This window comes from Corvus kubaryi, unplaced genomic scaffold (genome assembly GCF_017639235.1).
Source record: "Corvus kubaryi isolate FWS band 111438036 unplaced genomic scaffold, C.kubaryi_AGA036_p1.0 37308, whole genome shotgun sequence".
NCBI classification, from domain to species: Eukaryota; Metazoa; Chordata; class Aves; order Passeriformes; family Corvidae; genus Corvus; species Corvus kubaryi.
The window spans coordinates 8536524-8559996 of record NW_024581096.1 but is presented as its reverse complement, the minus strand read 5'-3'; the positions used below and the strand labels follow the sequence as shown (position 1 = coordinate 8559996).

The 23473-nt window shown below is 37.9% G+C and overlaps 1 protein-coding gene across 1 annotated transcript in view; it reads right to left on the bottom strand.

The window, feature by feature from the left end:
* The window catches only part of HCN1 (hyperpolarization activated cyclic nucleotide gated potassium channel 1), a 204277-nt gene that overhangs the window by 3360 nt on the left and 177444 nt on the right, over window positions 1-23473 (bottom strand). The window contains exons 6-7 of the mRNA XM_042028383.1: window positions 19218-19458; window positions 1179-1343 (exon numbers count right to left, since the gene is read on the bottom strand). Of these exons, the coding sequence (XP_041884317.1) occupies window positions 1179-1343; window positions 19218-19458 (406 nt within the window). The remainder of the gene's footprint in view (window positions 1-1178; window positions 1344-19217; window positions 19459-23473) is intronic.

Sequence of the window (23473 nt, the reverse complement as noted above, 5' to 3'; positions counted from 1 at the left end):
GGAACTAGTTACTAGACATCAGTAACCAGTGTTTTTAATGGTTTGTGAACTAACATGAACTGATGGATAATGTGACACCTGCTTGGACAGTAAAGACAGCTGTACACTGTGACCGGATGTCTGCTTGATGGCTCGCAGTGTCTGTAAGATGTAGACACTATTCTGTCTACATCATCAGATGCACAGGAACACAATGGCACTCAATTGCCTTTTTTTATTTTTTTTGATAAAAGACTACACTTCAGATGGGGTTGCTACTACGAGAACAGACTGGAGTTTTACTGCTAATATTTTTCAAGCACATATTACTGAGAGTTGGACTGCAGTTTAAGAGAGTCTTGAGAGACAAATTGTAGGAGTTTAATGCAGTGAGTTGATGTGGAGAAATCCTCAGACTGAAGTTTTGTTGTGAAGTTGAGAAAACACCACCTAACAGGATTAAGTGATTTTTTTTTTTTTTTGCCCGGCTGTGTTTTAAAAGCAGTGTCAGTAATGATGATCAGAGTGCAATTCTCCTGACCAAAGAATGTATGTTTTGCCCAGTTTTAGAGAAGTCCATAATACTGGAACAGCAAGTTCACACCTCGTGTTTTGATAATCTGCCATACCCTTCTGCCTTTCACTTGCATATTGTTGGCCTGGTTTTCTGATTGCAGGCAGATCTGAGCAATGCCAGTGTGCAGCCATCAAGGCTAGCAGTGCCCATGTTGTGAGGAAAATGAGAGCCCTGCTGCAAGGGATTAATTCACTTCAACAAACAAGGGGTTTGTGAGTGCTGAGAGGCTTCAGCTCTTCCCAGCATTATAGATGTCATCTGTAAGCAATTTATTTAGGAAAATATCATCTACTGCTTGTGACACAGCATAAATCCTATCAAGTGCTGAAGACAGCAAAACAAATCTACAGGATTAATAAATAATACTAATGATAATTAAAGTATGAAAAATAATCCTCAGAGGAGTACAAGAGCTTTCTAAAAGTCGGCGGTTTTTATTATTTAAAAATGAGATGGCAAAATTTCTTGTCTGCATACATGTGTTATTTATAGATCAAGAAAACATTTACTGCAGTATAACAGAAAAAAAAACTTCTAAAGAGGGGTATTTTATCATGCAGCTCAAGGGAAAGAAAATGCAGAAGGGATTTAAGAATTAATCATATGCAAAAAAAAAAAATACCTATTCTGTCAAGTCGATCAATTGCCACTGTTTCAAAGGCCCTTCTCATCATGGGGTACTCTTCCAGGACCTCATTGAAGTTGTCCACTGAGAGGGAGTACAGTCGACAGTATGTGTCTGCTCGTACACTGGCAGTTCGACGGCCCTTGGTCAAAAGGCAAATCTCTGGGGAGAGAAAAATTCAGCACACACTGAAAACAAAGAAGTTACTGAACCATGTGGAACTTTAAAGTTAGAAATTGACTGAGTGCTAAAAAGTAATAATTTAGTATACAGCAGCAATTTTTTCTACTTCTGCTTACATAAGGTTGCAGGACAGTTCTGAAGGTATTTGATTCTATTTTTGCTACTCTTGAAAAAATAATTCATGTCATTCAAGAGCCCTGCCTATAGGTTTTCTGAGTCTGAACTCTGATTTTATCAAGCCTTTTTAAAATAGTACTTCAAGTTCTAAGAAATGATCCATCAGCTGTCAAACACAGCTTGATGACTTTGATTAACCAAAGTGCTGAATTAACCCAAGAGATTCTATTTATTTTCTTTTAAATATACAGCTGCCATATAGAGGATCAATCCCTTTAATCATTCACCAGATTTACTAAATGAATGCAATACATGATATCATGAAATAATGATATTTTAACATAAGAGCTGTTCTGAGAAAAAATACTTGAAGCATTAATGTGCGTTCTGTTTCCTTGGGGTTAATGTTCTAGGTATTTTAGGAGAGAAAACGTACAAGTTTTGACTTTTTTTTCTCATTAGATTAAAAAATGGAGTTCATATGATTAGTCTAGTAGTACCTTTTCTCTGCAAGTACCCCCAACAGGAATTCCTTATTCTGGAACAGTGGAAACTAAAGCCATATGCAGAGTGCCAAGAAGCAGCCCCAAACTTTTGACTTCTAATTCTCAAACCCACATTAACAGGGTGACTGCATAGAGGCCAAGGTGTCTGAGGCTTGTAACAGCAAAACATATGGAGTAGAATATTTATTTGTGTATTTAGATTAAAATACAGAAAATGAGAAAGTTATTTGCAAAAAGTAGTGCTTGAGTTGATCCCCTTTTCAAACTGTGGGGTAAGAACACACTTAGAAATATCAAGTATTCTTGAGCTCAGGCAGGGTGAGAGAGTTTCCCTGCTCAGTTCCAGCAGTCAAGCGGTGCAAGTTCATACCTGTATTTGAACACTAAAGTAGGAAACTGTCTCCTACCTTGCTTTTTTCTCCATCACAGGCTCAATTTCAATCAAACTATCATTTTCAAGTGTGGAAAAACAAATAAGTAATTCTACAGACTTCAATTCTATTAAGTACCAACATAGTTCTTTGGTTGGTTGGTTTTTTTTGGTTTTTTTGGTTTGTGTTTTTGTTTGTTTGAGTTTTGTTGTTTTTTTGGTGGGTTTTGGGGGGTTTTTCAGTTTATTTTGGGGATTTTTTTGTTTGTTTTTTGTTTGTTTGTTTGGGGTTTTTTTGCTGCATGTCTTTAAGAAATATATCTTTTCTTAATCTAGAATATGAAGAACCTTGATTTTTTTTGTCTCATACTTCTTCTTGAGGAATTTCCACATGCCACCTAACCCTGAAGGCTTAGGGGATAAGATGCTTAAATTATAGTGGAAAAATCAAAGTAAATTAACATTGGACCTGTACTAGCACAGAATGTACTTAAACCCCAACAGCTCTGGGGAGAATTTATAGACACTACTGGGAGAGTAGAGTAGAGAATTTATAGAGAATACTGGTAAGAGTCTTGACCTAAAGTCACAAAACTCGATGCCCATGAAATAATGACAGTTTACTGTAAAGAACCAGCCAGGTATAACCGAAGTCAGTCCTTTCCTCTTCTCACTCCTAGCTTAGCCTGACCTCTTCTCCTTAGATAGAACCCACGGCATTTTAGTTACAAGAGAAGGACGTTTTGCCCAAAGGTAGCACTTAAATCCAGTCAATACCTGTTCCATTTCCTAAGATGTTAAGTCTCACAAAGAATAAAGTTTTACAATATGTGGTTGAATTTAGAGAAAATTGTCTGGAAACTGTGTGACTAATGATTACCTCTTGATTTTCAGCTCTCTTCTATTAAAAGTGCTGCAAACAATACAAGACACATAAAGAGGTGTTTTCTGCTACGCTCAACAAATACTTGAGTTTAAAAAGCATCAAATGCCCCAAACAAAACAAGCATCTCCTAAATATCTATCGTTCTGCAGAAAGAATTAGAGAAAGTACAGTTTTCATCATTAATAATCTTGACCACTTTATTGTAGATTGCTTAAACAAGAAGGATGGGACAAAACCATAAGAGACAATGTTAGATTTCATCACAGGACAATGAGACCATGGAATTTGTGGATACTACTGCAACAAATATAATTGCTTTTTTTTCCTTTTTTCATCTTCTATTATTCTTGTCAAGTAAGGTGAATGGAAAAAAATCAGTGAAAACTACCATCTGCAGACTCTGTCAAACCACAACTTCTGGTTGAAGAATGTATGTCTGGGAGGCTTTTATTATCTGTAATCCTACTAGTTAGATAATATAATGGGTCAGAAAATATATGACAAATATCCCAGTGCCAAGGAACTGGTCAGGGAGTGCATCTGTGGAGCCTGCCTGCTCAGGAAGAAAAGAAAGCTTTGTGTTCTCAAGTCCAGTTGAATGGTCTCATTCAAAAGATGAACTACAGTTTTCTTACAAAAAACCCACTGTGTGATTAATACCCATTATTGCATTTCCAGCAATGTTTCTTGACGGATTAGAACTGTATTATAGGCCCTGACACATCATCTATATTGCCTCGTTATATGTATCAATAGCATAGTTTGTAGTCTTTCCACAAGACTAAGGTATTTGTTGATTGTATGTGTTAATCTATCAGCTCTTTGTTTGGAACAGACCCTCAAGAGTAGTAAGACGTAATATATGAAATCTTCCATACCTGGACCAGAGAGGAAGAACACAGAATATTGAAATGTGTTCCCATCAAACATTTGTGTTCATTTAAATAAACCAAAGTGTTTGTTTTTTATGAAAAGAATGAAGTAATGAAAATATCCATGACATATTTAAAATGAGTCTTAGCGACATCAAGTACACCAGGTGCCCTTATCAATTATGCTCTCCTTTATGTTCAATTTATTTAAATAGACTAGGAAATACAATAATAGCATAGGAGTGTGCAGTGAAACACAGAACGCATAGACTATTTTTAAACAGCTTGGACAAACAAGGTTCTCCATTAGCATAAAAATAAAGTGTTGGCAGGATATTACTCACTAATATTCCCATCTGCATTTGGCATGGTGCATTGCCTTCAAGCTGACACTTTCAGTGTGTCAAATACTACTGTCTTTACTTTCCAAACAAAAGAATTTCTTCAATTCTAATTAATAATTATGTATTAGGCTACAATGAACCTGTAATTCAATTCTGAATGCAAATTTTACTTTAATTAGTTAATCTCTTTGGACAACTGTTCCCTAGAACATTATGAAACAAATGTCAATCACTACCCTAATGAAAAGTGACTGTTTGAAAGCACTGAATGGTGCTAGAAACATTAATTTGTTCTTAAAGTCCATATTTAATGCAAATGTAAGTAATTCATCTGTGAAAATCATAATTTGTGGTCTGCTCGGATCAGGTCTTTCCCACAGAACAATACAGCCCTCAAAAGAATATGAAAATGGGCTCAAATACAATGTACTTTTTTCTGTGAAGACACTAAGTAAAAAGTGCAATGATAGAAGTCTGAAGTGAAGCTTGTTCCGAAAATTCTAATAATCAAAAGCGATCACCGATGTATTGGCTGCACACAAACATGGGTCGTGGTTTAGTGATGGAGTTGTAATGGCTGGACTCAATGATCCTAAAAGTCTTTTCATTGTAAGTGATTCTTTGATTCTATGGCAGGATTTCAGCAAGAGCATCAGGTTCAATTTTTGGAACACCATGGATTTCTAAAGAAGCTTGCCCATATCGGTATCTTGTAAAAGAGGGAATGCATAGGCTGTATTTTACTATTGCATTAATGTGAGACAACACTCCCCATAGAAATTCTACATACCTGAAAGACAGCAATAAGGAAGCCTGACTTCAGGAAAATCTGAACGAGTTAAGGTGACACAGCCCACAGGATGAATTTTAAAGAATTTGGATTAATAGGCCTTTTGTAAGGATCAAGTTTTGATTCCAACTTTCATTCCAAGGTTCATTGTTCTTATGGACTGTACTGATACTGTACGTGATAATTTTTCCCCTCGGTGGTTGCTATGTGATGCCTAAACACTTTTTTCTTCGAGAAATTAAGTGCTGTTTATGGATGTAGAGGAGATTGATCAGTAGCACCATGTACGATGTTGATCTCTTCTTTAGTCTTTGTTAGATGGGTAATGTATCGACTGGCCATCCTAGCAATATTTTCTGGTTTCCATTTTATACAGACTAGGAAAATTCCTCTTTTTACTCTGAGAAGCAGTACGGTTTATCTGAGAATGTATACTTCTCCATTCATCATCTGTTCATTTTACATATAAATTATATTCCAGATGTAATTACTCAACCTCATATGTCATATTAACATTTGACTAGAGATTAAAATCTGCAGGAATTAAAGTATCAATATAAAGTTGCCTTGCAGACAAAATGCGTCCACAACAGATGAACTGTGTTGATAAAGGTAAGTTATGAGTCCAGGAGTTAGTGAGTTCACTGAAGGACACCAAGCCAGTTCTGTCTCCATGGATCACATTTTTTATCTTAGATGTTACACTGTATAAACAGAAAATTAATACAATAAATTACTGTATGTGTATCTTTGTCTTGCAAGGACACGAAGATCAGAACTATGGCACAAGTTCACTTTACTAGGTGCAGAAATTAAATTTTTGTAGTAATGAATAAGTGTATTCAACAGTATTTTAGCTATATAATGTCTATATTAAAAAAAATTAAAAACAACTAGCAGTTTTTATGCATTTCTGTCCCATTCTGAAGCTGTGTGATTTCCCATCATCTGTCACATTTAACATTACAGGGTCTAGTGAGATGTCCTTCCAGCTGAGGACAGCTGACTACTGCTCAGTTCCTCAGCAGGAAACTTGTTTCTTCTTTTAGTGGGCATATAGATTGCTGTGCAAATGGGTGAGCAGCTATTCAGGCTATTTGATTACTTCCAGCAGCAGCAGAAAGATGGAAAATCAAAGCAATTGAAAAGCTTGGGTCAGTCAGTCTAACAGACTTGGGAATCTTTTCTGAGAACAGGAGAGTGGATTAGAATATTGTTTATTTTATAAAGAGCAATGAGTTACTAAACTACCGTAGACAAAACTTAAATATACAAGTGCTCTTTCTATCCACCCATCTTGTAAGACTTCAGAGTCAGCTTCCCAGAACCACCATGTTTAGGCTATTCTTATTTTCTAACCGCTCTTCATTACAGCAACTCCTTGGCATGTTACAAAGATCAATAGTTCTTTTACTTCTTTCAAGCTGCTGAAGCTGCCCACTGAGCAGAAGCGAGCTAACGGGAACTTTCTTGGTGTGCCAGTCACAGTAAGGGACATTCAGCATGGGGCACTCTGTTCCCAGCTTCACAACACATAGTATGAGTATAGTTGGTGGGTTTTTTTTGCTTTAGGAAAGGACTATATAAACTTCAGGCAATTAAAAAAAAAAAAATTAGTAAGCTTCTAGGCACCCTATTTTTTCAGAAATTGAGTGATTTTCCAGTTCCATGTTGACTTAAGCATTTCCAATACAGAAAACAGGGAGAAACTGTTTCATATGATAACATGATAACATAAGCATCTGTGTTTCTGTTTCCTTTTTCTTTATTAAACTCTGGAAAACATGAAATGCATTTATATTTTTTCCTCTTTTTTAATGTGTTCTTTTTATCTTTCAGGATATTATCACTAGGGTACAGAATGGTAAACCCAGAGATATGCTGCTTTTTATTATAGTTACTTAAATAAGTACCACCAGGTCTTAAAATTACTCAGAATGTAGTTTGAGCCAATTAAATGAGTTTCAGTAACCTGTGTTCTAAAAAATTCAGTTCTACATTTAAGAAAGCCTAAAAAATAGTCACTGCTCAAGAGGAACATTTCTGCAGCAAGGGAGAGAACTTAAGGAGGAAGAAAAATGGAGATAATTCCTGCCTTTTACAGCCAGATTTATAATCTGGACCGTCCAAAAGGAAGCCATGAAAAACCTGCAGTTTTTGCCTCCATGTTTACACTAAATATGGAATTGCAGACAAGTCAGTTTGAGTTACCAGGTACTGCCTTCATGACCTCTTCATTTACAAACTGACAGCAGTAGTTGTCTGTTGAGCTGCTTTCAGATATCTGGGTTCATCAGTTGGAGAGACAGTTCATAAAGCAGCCTGAATACATGACTGAGTAGTTACTATTTTGAAGAGGGACTGAAAATTGCTGATTAGAATTAAAAGCACCTTCTGTAATATCCCATGTTCAGTCTTTTATCATTTTTTAAACTATTTACCTGAACCTAATTCAAATGTTTGTATTTGTAATTTGTGATAGCTGTTGCCCTTATTAGTCATCCTATTAAAAAACCCAAACAAACAAACAAACAAACAAACCCCAAACCAACCAACCAAAAACCCCATAGGTTAGTTTACCTGACATTTTTATTGCCTGTTTGTAGTAATTTGAAATTTGTCTCTGAAGACTGATACCTGAGCTCTCTGCATGTTCACTGTTTAATTTATCATATTTTATTTAATTTAATATAACTTTAGCAAAAGAGATAGCAAAAACTTATTTGGGGAAAAATTATTCCTCTGAAAAGAACTGCCTACATTTAATCGACCCAAACTTTGATAGAATTTCTATAAATTCAAATACTTAAAAAAATTTAATATTTATTTAGGGTTTGCCAACAACCCTGAGAGTATGTTCCTTTCTTTACCTAGCTCCAAATGTGTCTTTTATGCCACTTACTAGGAGAAACCAGTTTCTTGTCTAGAAAGTGGCAAGTTATCTTACCAGGGACTTTTTATTTTCCATCCTGACCTCTCTTTGCTTTTTTCATGTGCAAGTACTTAAAATAGCTGTGGCCAAGTTTTCCGAACAAAAGCCAGTTACAGAAACACGGGATCACTGAGGTTGGAAAAGACCTCTTAGATAATCAAGTCCCACCTTTAACTGAACCTCACCCTGTCAGCCAGACCCTGGCACTGAGTGCCACATCCATTACAAACATTTCTTACATCCTGCCTGTTTTCCACTCTTCAGTCAAATTCTTCTAAGAAAGCTCTGTTTAGACAGAACAGAAGCTTAGGATAATTTTATAAAATAGAAATGCAAGTGCATATTTTATCTTTAATGCTGTTTATAACAGAGCATCTATATGATTTTCTTCTACTTTAAGAAAATGTTCTTTCTACAAAGAGAGACTAAGATAGTCTATTTATTATTTTGTAGAAGCTCACAACTTTAATGATAATAATTTCATTTGCCTTAAAAAAAAATAAACTTAGATTCTAAGACAATATGCCTGAATACAGATTTAGTTTTTATACTCACTGTGTCAAAGGCCAAAAGTGATTTTATGTAATTCATTTACTCCTACTTTTTTTCAGATGGATGCTTATTCCCTATTGAAAAAAGCTACTTAGTTCCTTATATATTCGGTGGTATGCTCTTGTAATCTTGAGTTTGGCAAACAATAACAGTTACAAATTAAACTATTCAACTTGAATTCAAGTTGGCTATAAAATATTCTTTATTAAACTTCTTTTTTTTTCATTAAATTATAAAAAAAATTATCAAAGTTCTTAGATTATTTAGATTAAATATTTTAAATATTCTTTATTTAGATTAAATATTTTATCTAAACTCAAATATTTAGTTAAAATTCTGCTTAAAAATGTGTACTGTTAACAAACTTGAAAAATTAGAATTATAATTTATATATACTTACAGATTGCAAGACTTATTACTTGTGTTATTATTGCAAATGCTGTTAAATTTATGTTTATGTTTGCTAACTAATAAAACTCCTAAACCCAAATCAACCTTAATCTTTAAGCATAAAAAAGTAAGTTATTTTCATTCTATCTTCCTAAAAATTCTCTTGGACTTTTAAAAAGAATATTGGGTTTCAATAGCAAGAAGTCCTTCTGACTGATTATTATTATCCATATAAAATATGGTGTCAAAGGAACAACACAACAATTTCTTGTCAACAAGAAATTATACAATATTATGAGGAATTGTAGCCTCAAAATGGCAGATTAGTCTGTGCCAAAAAGACATTTAAATTTTAGGCCCTCTTGCAGCCAATATTTTTAGAAAAATGTTCTATACTGTTCACCTGAAAAATGTTTTACAAATGAGTTGGCATGGAGATGTGGAGATCCTGCTCCCTTAAAGCATTTAATTATGTCCCTGCCATCAAGAATACGAATAATCGCACCTCAGTGGGGCTGCTTATAATTGACTATCTGGATTATAGTATGAATATTGAAAGACTTAATCCGCCACTCTTGAATAAGGAGTAGCCATATGCAGTACTTTTGCAAAAAATGTAAAATTATATATCATATCATATTGTCCATATGTAAAGCACTTCAACAGATTTTTTTCTATTTATAATCCGTATTATACTGCAAATCTTTTAAAGTATTCTATCAAAAGGAAGCACCTAGAGTGTAATCAGAAAAAAATAAGTGGCAAAATATAATCTAAAGTGACTCAACATTTCCCATGGTATTATTTTCCACTGCACTGGTCTAAAATATACTGACAGTTACTGTTCCGAAAGGGGGAAAAGCTCCATAAATAATAGGTAGGTCAAAGAAGTTCCATCTAATTTGCCTTCTACAAGCTGAAGCAAATGCAAGATAGAGTTTATTAGAATTTCAAGTGCAGAAGGATAAATGTTAAAACTGCATTAAATAATTTAAACAAAATAAAACATTTAAAATTGAAAGTATTCCATGAACTACATGTTACAAAAAATAAACCAAAAAAGAAAAGATGCTATAATATGTCTCTGGGATGTTGTCTGGGAAGATGGCAATAAGAATCTGCTTTCTCGATAAATTTGCTAGATCAATGATGACATGAAGCACAGATAGTTATATCTGCCTTTGACTAACTAAAATAAAACATGTATTTGTGTCTTATTACAGTGCAAGAGATAGGTCAATACAGTTTCATATTCACACACAGTAACACTCATACATACATATAATAAAAAGTTTTTAAAAAATCACATTCATTTCTTCATGTTCAACATACCTGGAAAGTTGATGGAAAAAAAAATTAGCAGTATGAGTTTGGGTTAGTCTAAAAACTGATTTATCTACTGACTCCAAGTGGCATGATACCATTGGGATTTTCAGTGGAGGAAAAACAATGGGGAGGGGGATCTGCAATGGCTACATCAAAAGCTGGGCAGCATGAATTGCTGTGCTTCTCTACTGGAAGTAGGAAACTCCTTCAACTAACAAAACCTCCATGGGGCTCCCAGACCTAGCTCATATATCTGCACTTTCTAAACAGTCAGTTTGGATTTCCCTAGCAATATCGGCATTCCTTTGGCTCTAACACAGTATCTGTTAAAAACAGAAAAAAAGGGGTTAAATTTCCTGGAACATATGTCTGGGCTGCTGCATGAAGGAAAGCCTATGTAAACACAGGTGGGAAAACAGATGGAGAAAGGAAAAGATAGCAGGGAGACCAGTCTTATCTTGTGTCCTTTGTGGTTGAGAGGAATTTTGCCAGTGACTACAGAAAAGAGCAGGATGAGACCACAGTGAACAGTCAGGCCTCTGTCCACCAGCAAGAAAGCAAATGAAGTAACAGCAGAGTCCTGAACATGTTCCCAAAAATCCCCCTTTGAGTAAGCTGTGCTGCGTCTTACTGGTTGGGTAGTTACTCCTTTCTTCTTCTCTCTGAAGGCATGTCAGCCCCACTCTAACGCACCAGTTTAGCATGGAGGCAGCTCAGCACATGCTTATCGGAAGCAGGACTGCTGGTCCCGAGCCCCTCCTCTGACTCCACAGGGCTGGTGGCTGCAGGGACACAGGACCTCATGAAACCACTCCTGCTCATCAAAGTCCTCTGCACTAACTTTGGGACAGCTTAAAACTCTTCTGTTCGCAGGGCTCACAGTCTTAGGCAAGTTATCAAATGGCTGAAAGCTGCTTTTCCCCTTGGTTCTCTAAGCAGGAGCCTGCGGTCTGTAGTGGAGTGCATGGGAACACCATCTGACTGAGTCTGGTGTGAGAGGTATGCAGAGAAGTGGAGGGTCACAAGGTATGAGGGAGCAAAAGGCCTTTCCAGAAGGGAAAGAGAAATTGCAGGGCCCGATCTTACTGTGATGACTGAAGTAGCCTTAAGAGCCACACATAGAGCCATCTGAGTAAGAGGAAGGAGATCATTGGAAAGGATTTATTTTATTAAAGCAAACTTCTCTTTAGTTTATTACATTCCTGCATGTTTGATGTGAGTAATTATCAGAGATTTTGAATTACTGACTTACATAATATTATTATGGACTTATTCTGAAACAGCAAAAATCAGAATTGTCGCACAGAAGTGGTATTACACCAGTTTCTATCAATATGTATTTGTATAGGTAAATTAGATTAGTATTACGCTCATTAGATATGTTAATAATTCTGCTCTGTAAAGCCCCAGTAAGTGATGAACTAATCTTTTCTATAAGCAAAAGACTCATATTCTTGTGCTTCATCCCTAAAGATGTCAAAGTCTTTGCATTTTGCCAATCTTATAGGTACAGTGAAGAATGAATCTGTTCAGTAATTCCTCCTGTCACAAGAAGAGTAATTTGTAATCCAATCACCTAGTACTGAGAGGAAAAGGTTCAACAGAACTGAAATCTGGCAATTTCCTTCCTACCATTTATTATTGGGATTATATCACAAATGCGTTCGAACTACCAAGATATTAAAGAGAAAGACAAATACGCACAGAGACGGAGAAAGCAAAAATGGGGGAGCTGTCATTATCCACTGCTGTGTACTTAAGTTTGTATTTTCAGTATTGTAAACTATAGATACGCATGACCTTGGACAAAATGACAAAAAAATGAAACAACTTCTTAATCACAACATCCTCAAAATACAATTGCTTGTATTTTTCACCTGCTTTCTGATTCTTATTCTCCATCCCAAGAAGGCTGAGTTCAGGTGTGTTGATCTCAAGCTTTCAATTCAGCTTAACTGCAAACACATGTGCAGTCAGGTTTTCCTACTCACTATTCAAAAGGGATAGGTGAAAGCAGCTTCCCACTCTTTTCCAGCTTCTGGAGGTTGTTCAGATGTGAGCTTCCCCCTTGCCTTTTCCTCCCTTTCCCATCAGTCTCATGCCCATGCTGTTCCCCTGCACTCTCAGCTCCTCTGTCTCCTATTTATTTGCACCACTCACAACCTGACTCCTGTCCACAGCGTCCTCTCTCTGTTGATACCTATCTCACTCCCCACACTCTTCCTACGGTTTTGTCCTGTGTGTTAACATAGTCCACAACATCCATTCCTTCTCTCCTGACCTTCATTCACATGTTACTCACCCTACAGCTGGAAGGAGAAGATCATAATTCCTTGGATAAAAAATTGGTTGCATGGTCACATCCTGAGGGTAGCAGTCAATGGCTCAGAGTCCTGATGGACATCAGTGACAAGTGGTGTCCCTCAGGCATCCATACTGGGACCAGTCGTGTGTACTGTCTTCATTAATGAAATAAATTAAGGAATCGAGTGCACTCTCAGCAAATTTACTGATGAATCCAAACTGAGCAGTGTGGATGACACATCTGAAGGATGGGATGCCATTCAGAGGGACCTGGACAAGCTCGAGAAGGGGCCCATGGCAATCTGATGAGGTTTAACAAGACCAAGTGCTGGTGCTGCACCTGGGTAGGGACAAACCCCAGCATCAGCACAGGCTGGGCATGAACAGACCGAGAGCAGCCCTGCCCAGCAGGACTTGGGGGTGCTGGTGGGTGAGAGGCTGGACATGCCCCAGCCATGGCACTCACAGCCCAGAGAGCCAAATGTGTCCTGGGCTGCATCCAGAGCCCCGTGGGCAGCACGGGAGGGAGGGGATTCTGCCCCTCTGCTCTGGTGAGACCTCTGGAGCATTGCATCTAGTTCTGGGGTCTTCAAGATAGGAAGGCCATGGACCGGTTGGAACAAGTCCAGAGGAGGCCGAGATGATCAGAGGGCTGGAACATCTCTCCTATAAGTAAAGGCTGAGAGAACAGGAAAAGAGAAGTCTTAGAGGTGACCTAATTGTGATCCTCTGGTACCTGAAGGTAGTCTACAAGAGACAGAGAGAGACTTTTTACAAGAGCATGTGGTGAAAGGACAAGGGGAAATGGCTTCAAACTGAAAGAGAGTAGATTTACATTAGATACTAGGAAAAAATTCTTTACTGAGAGAGTGGTCAGACATTGGCACAGGCTGCCCAGAGAAGTTGTGGATGCTCTATCCCTGGAAGCGTTCAAGGATGAATACTTGGATGGGGCTCTCAGCAGCCTGGTCTAGTGAAAGATTCCCCTGACCATGGTGGAAGGAGCAGAACTAAATTATGTTAAACGTCCCTTTCAACCCAAGACATTCTATGTTTCTATGATTCTAGGGTAATTTCTATTGAGGGCAACCTTATTTCATCCTGTGAGAGAAAATATGTATCAGTGTCAGTGGGAGAAGTTTCTCTTGTACTTGTAAAAGGAAAAGATGCCTCCACTGCTATGCTGATAGTGGCAGCAATCCCATTCCTAATTATGGGGAACTAGGAGCAAAACTTCTAATAATGGGGAGCTATTAGCAAACAGAAAGTAAAAAAATGAAGGAAGACATAAAAAAAATACACTGATGTTTCAAAAAAATAAGATATAGTTCAATTAAAAATAAATAAAATGGCTATAGAATATTAAAATCCCATGATTCTTCACTGGTAGCTGTGGCTTACATAATTTCACTGATGTAGAAATGACTATATAACTGCACAGTACAGTGAAAATTATTTTCCTGTATTCTTCCTTGTCTAATTCCTGTCCCTTTTATAAAACGCACATGAACATACATGTGAGGACAGGGATTCTAAGGAAAGGCAGTAAAAAAATTAGTGTTTTCTACAAATTCCAGCAAAATGGTAGGGGGAATATGGCCAATGAAACAGTACCAGAAACTGCTTTCAAATTCCTACTAGCACTTGGATATGTAGGATGATAATGTCCTTCAACCAGCAGTCTGAACAAAAACACTTACTGGGATGAAAATGAGCACTGTTCACACTGCTGGGCTAAATAATGCTCCTGCACGCAAAGTTCAAGAAGATTATATTTATGAACGCACATCAAGGTCAAGGGACAAAATGCTCTTCCCACATAAATACCAAGAAACAAACCACAAGATCTCTGTGGTTACAGTCTTCTATTTACTCCTTCTCTCCCCAAAGGAGAAACCAGTGAGCACAGATGAGGAAGGAGGCAGACAGTAGTCAAGCCCTGATCTTTCTACTGTTATCACTTTGCATGTCCCTTAAAAATAAACAGAAGAAATACAGCAGAAGTGTAGTCAGATTCATCTATTCCACTGGTGGTTATCCAGGCATGTTCTTTTTGAGAAGAATTACCCAGCAATGGTAAGGTTTATCCAGTTTCCTATTAGACCAGATCTATAGGGAAAGCTGTTTTTAATTTAAAAAAAATTAGGCAAGAGAATTTAAATGTTCAACATCAGTTTCAAACATCAAGATATTTCCTCTTTTTTACTGCAACTTTTGGTTTTCCAGGCTTTCATTCTCCCAACAGTCTCCATTCAAGTCACTCTCAAATACTGGTGATACTGCTTTGGTTCCTCTGAAATCTTGGCTTTCACACTAATCTCCAGTTCTCCCACAACTTAAGGGTTGTTGTTTTTTACTGGTAAGCTTTTTTACCTAAATATTTTTACTGATATAATGTTAACACAGAAATATTTTACATATTAAGAGTTTGAGAAATGTTTTCCAAATCCAAGGCAGCATGCTGGTTGTCATGGGTTAGCAAGCATAGTCCCGGAAGTGATGTTCTTGCAAAGGGGTGCTTACAGCTTCCTCTGTGAACTGACAGAACCTATCAGAGGGCCAGTTTGAATATGGACAATTCTTTGAGCCACTTAAAGTTGTGATCACCTCTGTGATCTACACTTAAGAATGGACAACCTCCCCTCCCCCAGCCCTCTCTTGTTTCCGGTGCTGGGACAGGTGGCTGCGGGGCCCATGCGGGGACCAGTGGGCCCAGCCCAGGCCCTGCTTGGGCCAGGCCATGGCCATCCTGGAGCCGATGGGCCCTGTTCCACCTGTGGAACAGCCCCCCCCCCCCCCCCAGCCCTGCTCTGTGCAGACAGAGCGGCCCGGCTCCCCCTCTCCGGTGCGGCCAAGATTCAGCTGAAGCTGCACCGCTGTCCGACAAAAGATCATGTGACCAACAGCAATAAGTGAAATTCCAGCTGCAAGGCCCGGGTGAGATTAACCCTTTTAGTGCTGTGAAGAGCTGAAAACCTGAGGGAGAAGAAAGAGGAGACGCTTAAAGCTGAAATTCTGTTGTAAAGCTATGATATATCAGAGTACCTGTTGTAATTTCATGAAGGCGTGGGGGGTGGAGCGTTCAACTTGTACTTGTGAGCAAAAGCACCTGTGCTGAGATAGGCAGATGCTGAACCAGCTGTAATTTCATGAGAAGTTTGAACACGGAGAGATGGAAGCGATGAGGACTTTTGCTCCAAATGGAAAAGGAGAAGACCTCAGTTCATAGAGATGCTCCCAGACATAGTCCTAGAGATGAAGATGAGGAGGACCCTTTGCTCCCAGGGAAAGGAGAAGGACCTCTGTTCTTAGAGATGAAATGCTCCCAGAGATGGGTGAAGAGAACTTTTGTTTCTGAACGGCTCAACCTTAAAATTGTACCCCAGTAATTCAAGAGTGGACCCTCGAAAGCAGTTGTGGGAAAAGCTGCAAGTTGGGGGAAGGGACTCACATGCAAGCAGAGAACCAACCTGGGCAGCTGTCTTGTTGTCATAATGTTTTCATAGCATGGGCAAGAGAGACTCCTCTTCCTAAATGGACTGAACAAGGTTATTATGGAAGTGGTAAACAGGCTGAACATCTCAAGGGTTGCCTTTTTACATTGTCAGTGGGAGAAGGGAGAAAGGTGGGGGGAGGAGAAGTGTTCTGAAGGTGTGGTATGATTTTTTTTTTCCTCTTTTTAAGGTCTGTTAATAAACTTCTTTATAGTCTTTCAAGTTTGGTGCCTGCTTTGCATTTCTCCTAATTCTTATCTCACAGCAGATAAACAGTAATGAGTATTTTGGACCAAACCACTACACTAAATTGGTGTTTCTGCCCGGTTACAAACCGAACCCGCTACACTGGTGAAACCCTCCACTGAGTTCTGGAGGTAAGCCTACAAATCTCTCCAGAGTCAAGGCCCCGAAGTAACTCAGCTCTGGGACATACCTGAAAGACAGAAGTTCACATCTCTGAGCTGGGACAAGGAACTTTCAAATCATAAGACATTCAGAAGTTGAAAAAGCATCTGTTTAGGCATGGCACCCTGTCACCTGTGTGCCCTTTACTTGCTTCTGGGAGCACAAATGCTGATATTGATGTATTGTGTCAGACCTGGGAGCTATACAGATCTGTTGTTTTAAGTAGCATCATCTTAAACAGAGCATCAACCTCAGATTTCTCATCTCTCCATTAAGCAAAAAAGTGGTTATTTGTCTTAGGATTTGAATGGGGCCTTGCTCTTCCAGTTTATTATTTTATTACTGTGCAATATTTCTCATGTCTGCTTTGGTCAAGAAGCTTTACTCAGATTCTGATACACACTTCAGGGAAAGAGGGCATTCTCCAGAGAGATAAGCATGTTTGAACTATTTTTTATTTTCTGCTTTGACAATCCAAACCTTTTCAATTCACAGATATCTAATTTGGTGAGTGTTTCCTCTCTTTTCAGCTGCAGTCATAGAATTATAAAATCATAGAATGGTTTAAGTTATAAGGGACCTTAAAGATCATCTAGTTCTAACCCCCCTGCCATGGGCTGGGATGACATTCACTAGATCATGTTGCTCAGGGCCCAATCCAGCCTTAAACACTTCCATGGATAGGGCATCCACAGCTTCTCTGAGCCAAATAGGTTTTTCTTCTCCCGAGCTAGAAATATACTTCTGGAAATTCACAATATATGGTGTTTTGCCACAACAGATCTGAACCACTCCACTTTGGATCTTGGGCCTTTCCTTTCTCAGCTTCTCTCTCCCTGTGCACTTGCCCCTCCTCACCTCTCCTCACCCCTGCATGCTACAGCAGCAGCTATTACCTTCCATTTGCCCCAGTAGCTGTCAGGCTTTGGATACATTACCATCCATTTTTGCAACACCTGTCTCATCCCAGCTACAGTTTGGATGGCCAAAAGTGCTTTGGTATGCAGTGTAATAAGTTCTTGTAGTGTCTGGATATTGCAAGTAGCTTATTTTTTTGTCTACATTCCTGTTAAGAAGGGCAGCAGATGAACAGGATGAGCTAAATAGTTGTTTGCACTGCAATAACAGGCTGACAGTTATGTAAAATACTTTCATGTGCAATCTCCTCTTATCCTCTGCTGGTTCAGAGGAGTATTATGGCCAGATTCAGCATGCAGGCTCTTGCAAACTCATTTTCATAAACTAGGGCACTGCTAAGCATAGAGGAGACCAAGACCAAGACCAAGGTTGCTCTGTTTCTTCATCCTCAGCATTTACCTTTTCTTTCTGCTTAATCTCCTGTCTTCAGCATCTACAGATTAATCCTGTGGGGTAAGCACAAGACCTCTTTACCAAAGCACTTCTACAAATACTGGTGATACAAATCACCTTGCAGAGGCTACTTCAGAGTGACAAGGTCTGTGGGCCGGATCAGGAGCTATTGCTTTAGCACATTATTCTAAAATGGGATTAGTTAAGTAACTCTGTAGCCCAATTCAAACATTGAGCCAAATTCACTTTTCTTAGCCTCCCCCTTCTGTATACCAACTAAATGGCACTGATTAGGCTTACAATTGAGCATTTTCTAAAAGGCGTTCAGGTCAGTTGTGGGATCATTGACAGAATTAAACAGCAAATTAATACAATGACCGGCTAACTGCAAGTCTCATGGGCAGCAGTGGTACACACACAGATATTCAAGCAGCTTCGGAAAACCAGCCTTTCTGCTGCTTATGGAAGCAGACACCTATTCTATTGCACAAAGACAATTTACAGTCACAGGGAACAACTATTTTATATCATCAATTATTATATGTAAGAAAAGCAATTGCTTTCATTGAAATATAAATATTCAGATGCCTTCATCTAAGCAAAAAGTCATTTTTCATTAGGATTACCAGATTAATTTAATTAGGATTAAAATTAATGCCTGGTTTTTATTAATATACATCTATTAGAAATCTACCTAGTCAGATAGGAAGTCCAATTTCTCATAGTATATATTGGAAGGATAAACATGGATGTATGCTAGAATTCAGTGAAAAAGCACTAATAACATCTTGAAATATTCATGAATTACAAAATATCCCATGCAAATAATGCTCTTCTATTCACTGGTAATTTTGCAATCCTTACTATGATTTTTACCTTTAGATTTATGACTCAAAAAATTGTATTCTCTTAAAAATACTAATTCTGTCAATTTTTCCTTTCAAAAGCTATAAAATTACTGTAATTATATTTTTATTTAAATATTGTCTATTAAATAACAGTGCTCTGAATTTAAGATAACTTCAAAATTCTGGAAGGTCATTCTGCATTTTTAATAGCTGTCCTCACAACAGTAAGCAGACTCTGAATATTTTATTCAAAAATATTTTGCAAACTCTTCACTGCAGTTTGAATTGTCTAGGCAAATGACTCTTAGCTGACTTACTCAGAAGTCTCTTTTTGTCTGTTATCTGAACATGTTTTGTTCTAGTGCATTCACTCCAGTATTATCATTCATTTTTTCCTACTCACCTCCAAAGTAAGAGCCATCTGTCAGCTTCAGCTCCTTATTGGATTTGGTGATGACACCAGCAACACCGTGTTGAATGAAATACATCTTCTTACCCACAGCCCCTTCTCGGATAATATAATCTCCAGGTTGGAACACCTCAAATCTCAGTTTGCTTAGCATGGCAGTCACAAAATTTGGGTCTGCATTAGCAAAAAGAGGCATTGTAGCCACCAGCTTCCGACAATTGAAGTTGACAATCTCCTAAATGGGAAGGAAACATCATGATAATAATGGTCAATAAATATGTACAATATGATGGGCATTGAAAAAAAGAAACTTTCTGCTTTCCTTACAAAGAATTTCTTTATGCTCATATTGGGACTTTTCTGTGTCTCTCTGCTTACTTTAGAATGTATTTTCATCTGTTTCTAGTGAAACAAAAGTGCAGTGTGACTTGTATTTCTAAGGTTAAAGGTTGTCTCCTTCTGGTGACTTTTCACATGTTATTTATTATTATTGCCATTGGAGTTTAAGGGCAAAATATGACAGAAAGATAAAAATTAAATAGGAGTTACACTGCTTGACAACAAGATTGGCTGTTGCAATAACTATATTAAGCGATGAAGTTATGCAAGCCCTGTGTTTCCCAAATATTGCACCAGTAACATCTTTCTGAACATATCCAGTGATAATATAAATATACGTTACTGAAATCAACAGGAAAATTTCCTTCACAGTTTCTAATTCATTTTATAAACACAGAGACATACATTTCTGCCCTTCCAAGAGATATGTATAAAGTAGACCCCTATATGCAGAAAGCACTAGTATTTTTCTAGGGCCTTAAGGGTTTCTCCTACCAAGGAGAAACTGCATTTACAGAGCACACCTACAGAGAACATCTACATGAAAAGATTAGTACCAAAAAAAGCTGTAAGTATCGTACTTGCTTTAAATAAATAAAACCAAAACACAACCCTATGAACAATTTCTGAAATATTTCCAAGCTCATTCTTGCAGACCTTACATTGTCTTAGGAAATTAACATGGTCACTTGCCATTACAGATTTAACATTGTATTGAAAAAGTGAGACTAATCAGTATTACTCATGGAGAGGGCTCAGGCAGGCAACATCTACTGAGGTAGCAAACTCAACATGACAGGAAGAGCAAATATATCATCTGTATACAAATGCAAACAGAGCAAATAAAAGAAAAATACAGCCAGCAGTCACCTAACTGCTTCTCAAAACTAAATATGCCTTTATTGTCAGTGGAGTACCCCTAGCATTTCTTAAACTAATCCAAGGCTTCAAGATTGATGTAAAGGAGACATTCCACCTACCAGTGCTCTCACTCCCTTGACTGCATTCCTTCTGGAAGGGCCTTTTTCAACTTCATATACATCTGCTGTCTCATATATCTCATATGTGCCATGCAGACAACTCTCTGAGCATGAAGCTCGGATATGCTTATCCACAGATCAGACAAATACTTTTCCTCTGCCAGTCCCAAAATGTAATATCCTGCTTGTAGACAGGATGGGGAAGTTCAGGTAATTTCACACCACAAGCAACAAAACCATATTGGGTTCTTCAAATCAGTTCCCTTGAATCTGGGAAAGAAGGGGAATCCCCCTCTGAAGGGAAGCCATTTGCTACTGAAGCAATTAACAAGCAAGTGCATGAAGAGTGAAGAGAGTGAAGGAACAACCACCTTTCCCTGAGCAATCGCATCCTTTCCAAATAAATCTAGTGGGACTTAGAAAAGTAAATTGGAACAAAATGTCTCACCAGGCACCCCACAAAGTAGTCCCCCTTGTAAAAACACATAGTAAATTTTATGCAAGATACCTTCTGTTTGCCTGAATCTAAACATTATCTCAAGTAACAGCACTGCAATTTATGAACTGCCAGATAGGTGACGTTCAAATCTGTGAATACTGCTGAGTCAGTAAGTCAAGAGGGGTAATCCAAAAACACCCTCTACGTATATTTTTTTATGATGCAATAAATATCACAATGAGATTCCAACTGGATGTCTTTCTAAAGCATGAGAAGCTTGTTTTCCTTCTTTTTTAAACTCTCCATTTCTTAGTAAAGCTCCAGCCATCACCTCCCTCCCAAAGGAAAGTTATTTGCTTCCCCCACTGCTAGCAGTACAGTGGTATCCCATGAGGAGCCCCAGACTACATCCTCTGCTCCCTGTGAGACTGCCTTGCTGCCATCTCCACTGATGCTGGCAATAACTATTACTTGTCTTGTCTTGCTCAGGGACTTTTCAGTAGGCTTGCTGCTTGTTTTCTGGTTCTGAAAGTGAATAGCTTGTCTTGCATGCCCAGGAGGGAGAGAAAGGAAATTACTAAAGAAAGCAAAAATTGACTGGAAATTATATAGAAGCTGGTGGGGAAGCACAGAAAAGGCTGGGAGAGTAGAAAGTTCAACTCCAGTCAAGATTAGGAAGAAAGAGTAAAATAGACTTAGGTGGAGTAGTACTATGAAAGAGAGAATGGGAGGAAAACAAAAAGAAGGAACACAAAGACCTAGAAAAAAACAGACAGGAAAAAAGAAGGCAGGAAGCTTGACTTTAAAAACAAAATGAGAAATGGAAACTGCTGAAACACGAGAACACAGGAACACAAAACTTGGAAAATAGGTGTCTGGAGTGAAAGCTGAGAAGTAGGGCAGGTGAAGTAAACAAAAGGGAAATCGGAAAAAAAGCGCAAAGTTATCTGCAACATATCGTTAATAGTATGATAGGAGAGACCAAGATATGCAGAGAAGGGAGAATTCAGACCTAGATGACTCCTTTGTGCAGACCCAGTCCTGCCAACGCAGAAAGGAATTCATCTCATCTGGGGAATCCCAACAAAACACATCCTCAAAAGAGGATTTTCACACTTGGAATTTCATGTCCTCTTACGGATCAATCTTCTTCCCACCTTTCTCGCACATTATGTAATCTGTATCTGGATATACCCATGTATACACACACATTATCCTGCTCAGTCTGAGTTGCCTAATGAAGGTACCAACATAGCTACAAAACCACCCTGCTGTGGTAATTTCAGCTGTTATTCCTAGTAATGCATTCATTTTGTTGATTAGTTTTCTGTGAAAGTTTGTGCTAAAGTACAAACTTGCCTTATTTAAGATGTTAGAAGGTGGAAAATTACTGAGGGAGAAAGAAATGTGTCATTTTTAAGTGTTTTGTTTTTCTTTAAAGTGTTCTTTTATTTAAATATGAGATCATTCAAAGCAAGTAAAATATATTTTCCTAAGTCTTAATTACAGGCAGTTCTGCAATTTCAGGTTCTTGTGTATTACTTTAAATATCATCCTGGGGAGAAAGAAACAGTAAAGATTATGAAAGTGTTTTTATGTAACTCAGAAAGTACTAGGAGAAAAAGTTCTGTGTTTTAAAAGAGAGGTAACAAAAGAACAAGCTGACAAATTAAGAGTTGACATTTTGTACAGAGAAAAATCTTTTACTCAAATTTTTTTTTTAATTCTTTCACTCATATTTTTCTTTTAATTCTTTCACTCATATTTTTCTTTTAATTCTTTGGAGCTAGGCTGGAACCAGACTATGCTGCCCAATATGATATCTTAATTAAATGAGATTTTGTCTCACCTCTATCTGAAGAAAATACCAAATGAAACCTGAGAAAAGCATCAGGGAAGAAAATACCAAATGAAGCTTGAGGAAGGGATTAGGAGTGCATTATATAGCTGAAATAGTTAAAGAGCAAGAATGATTCAGACCTACATGGAACAAGTGTTGATCTATTCCAGTTGCTGGTCTCTTACACAAGAATTAACTCAGAGGTGCAATGGTCTGCTTTATATAGGAGATTGGTTAGGTAATTACACTGGCTTCTGCTCCTTTGTACTATATTGGGTTTATTACTCCTCTTGACCTTTCTGGATATTTTTTCAAACTGATGTTAAAGTGTCAGATATTATCATTTTGTGTGGGTTCAATATTTCTTGATGGCTGCTCTGAAGCATCTCAAGATATTATAGAAGCAGTCACTAGGCTGTCCCAGCTGTGACTGGGATTCTCTGATGGCATCTCTACAAGTTTATAGGATCTCTTTTCCAGAATATTTTTAGATGTATGTAGTGCTTTTAGTTAGACTGACTGGAAAATCCTGTTGCTTTAAAGAAGGAAAAGTTCTTGAAAGAGCTGTATGCCTGAAAAGTTCTTTACTTTTTCTCAGTAATTTAGTTGAGCTAATAAAAGCTACTACCTCCGTCTACAAACTGTATTCGTC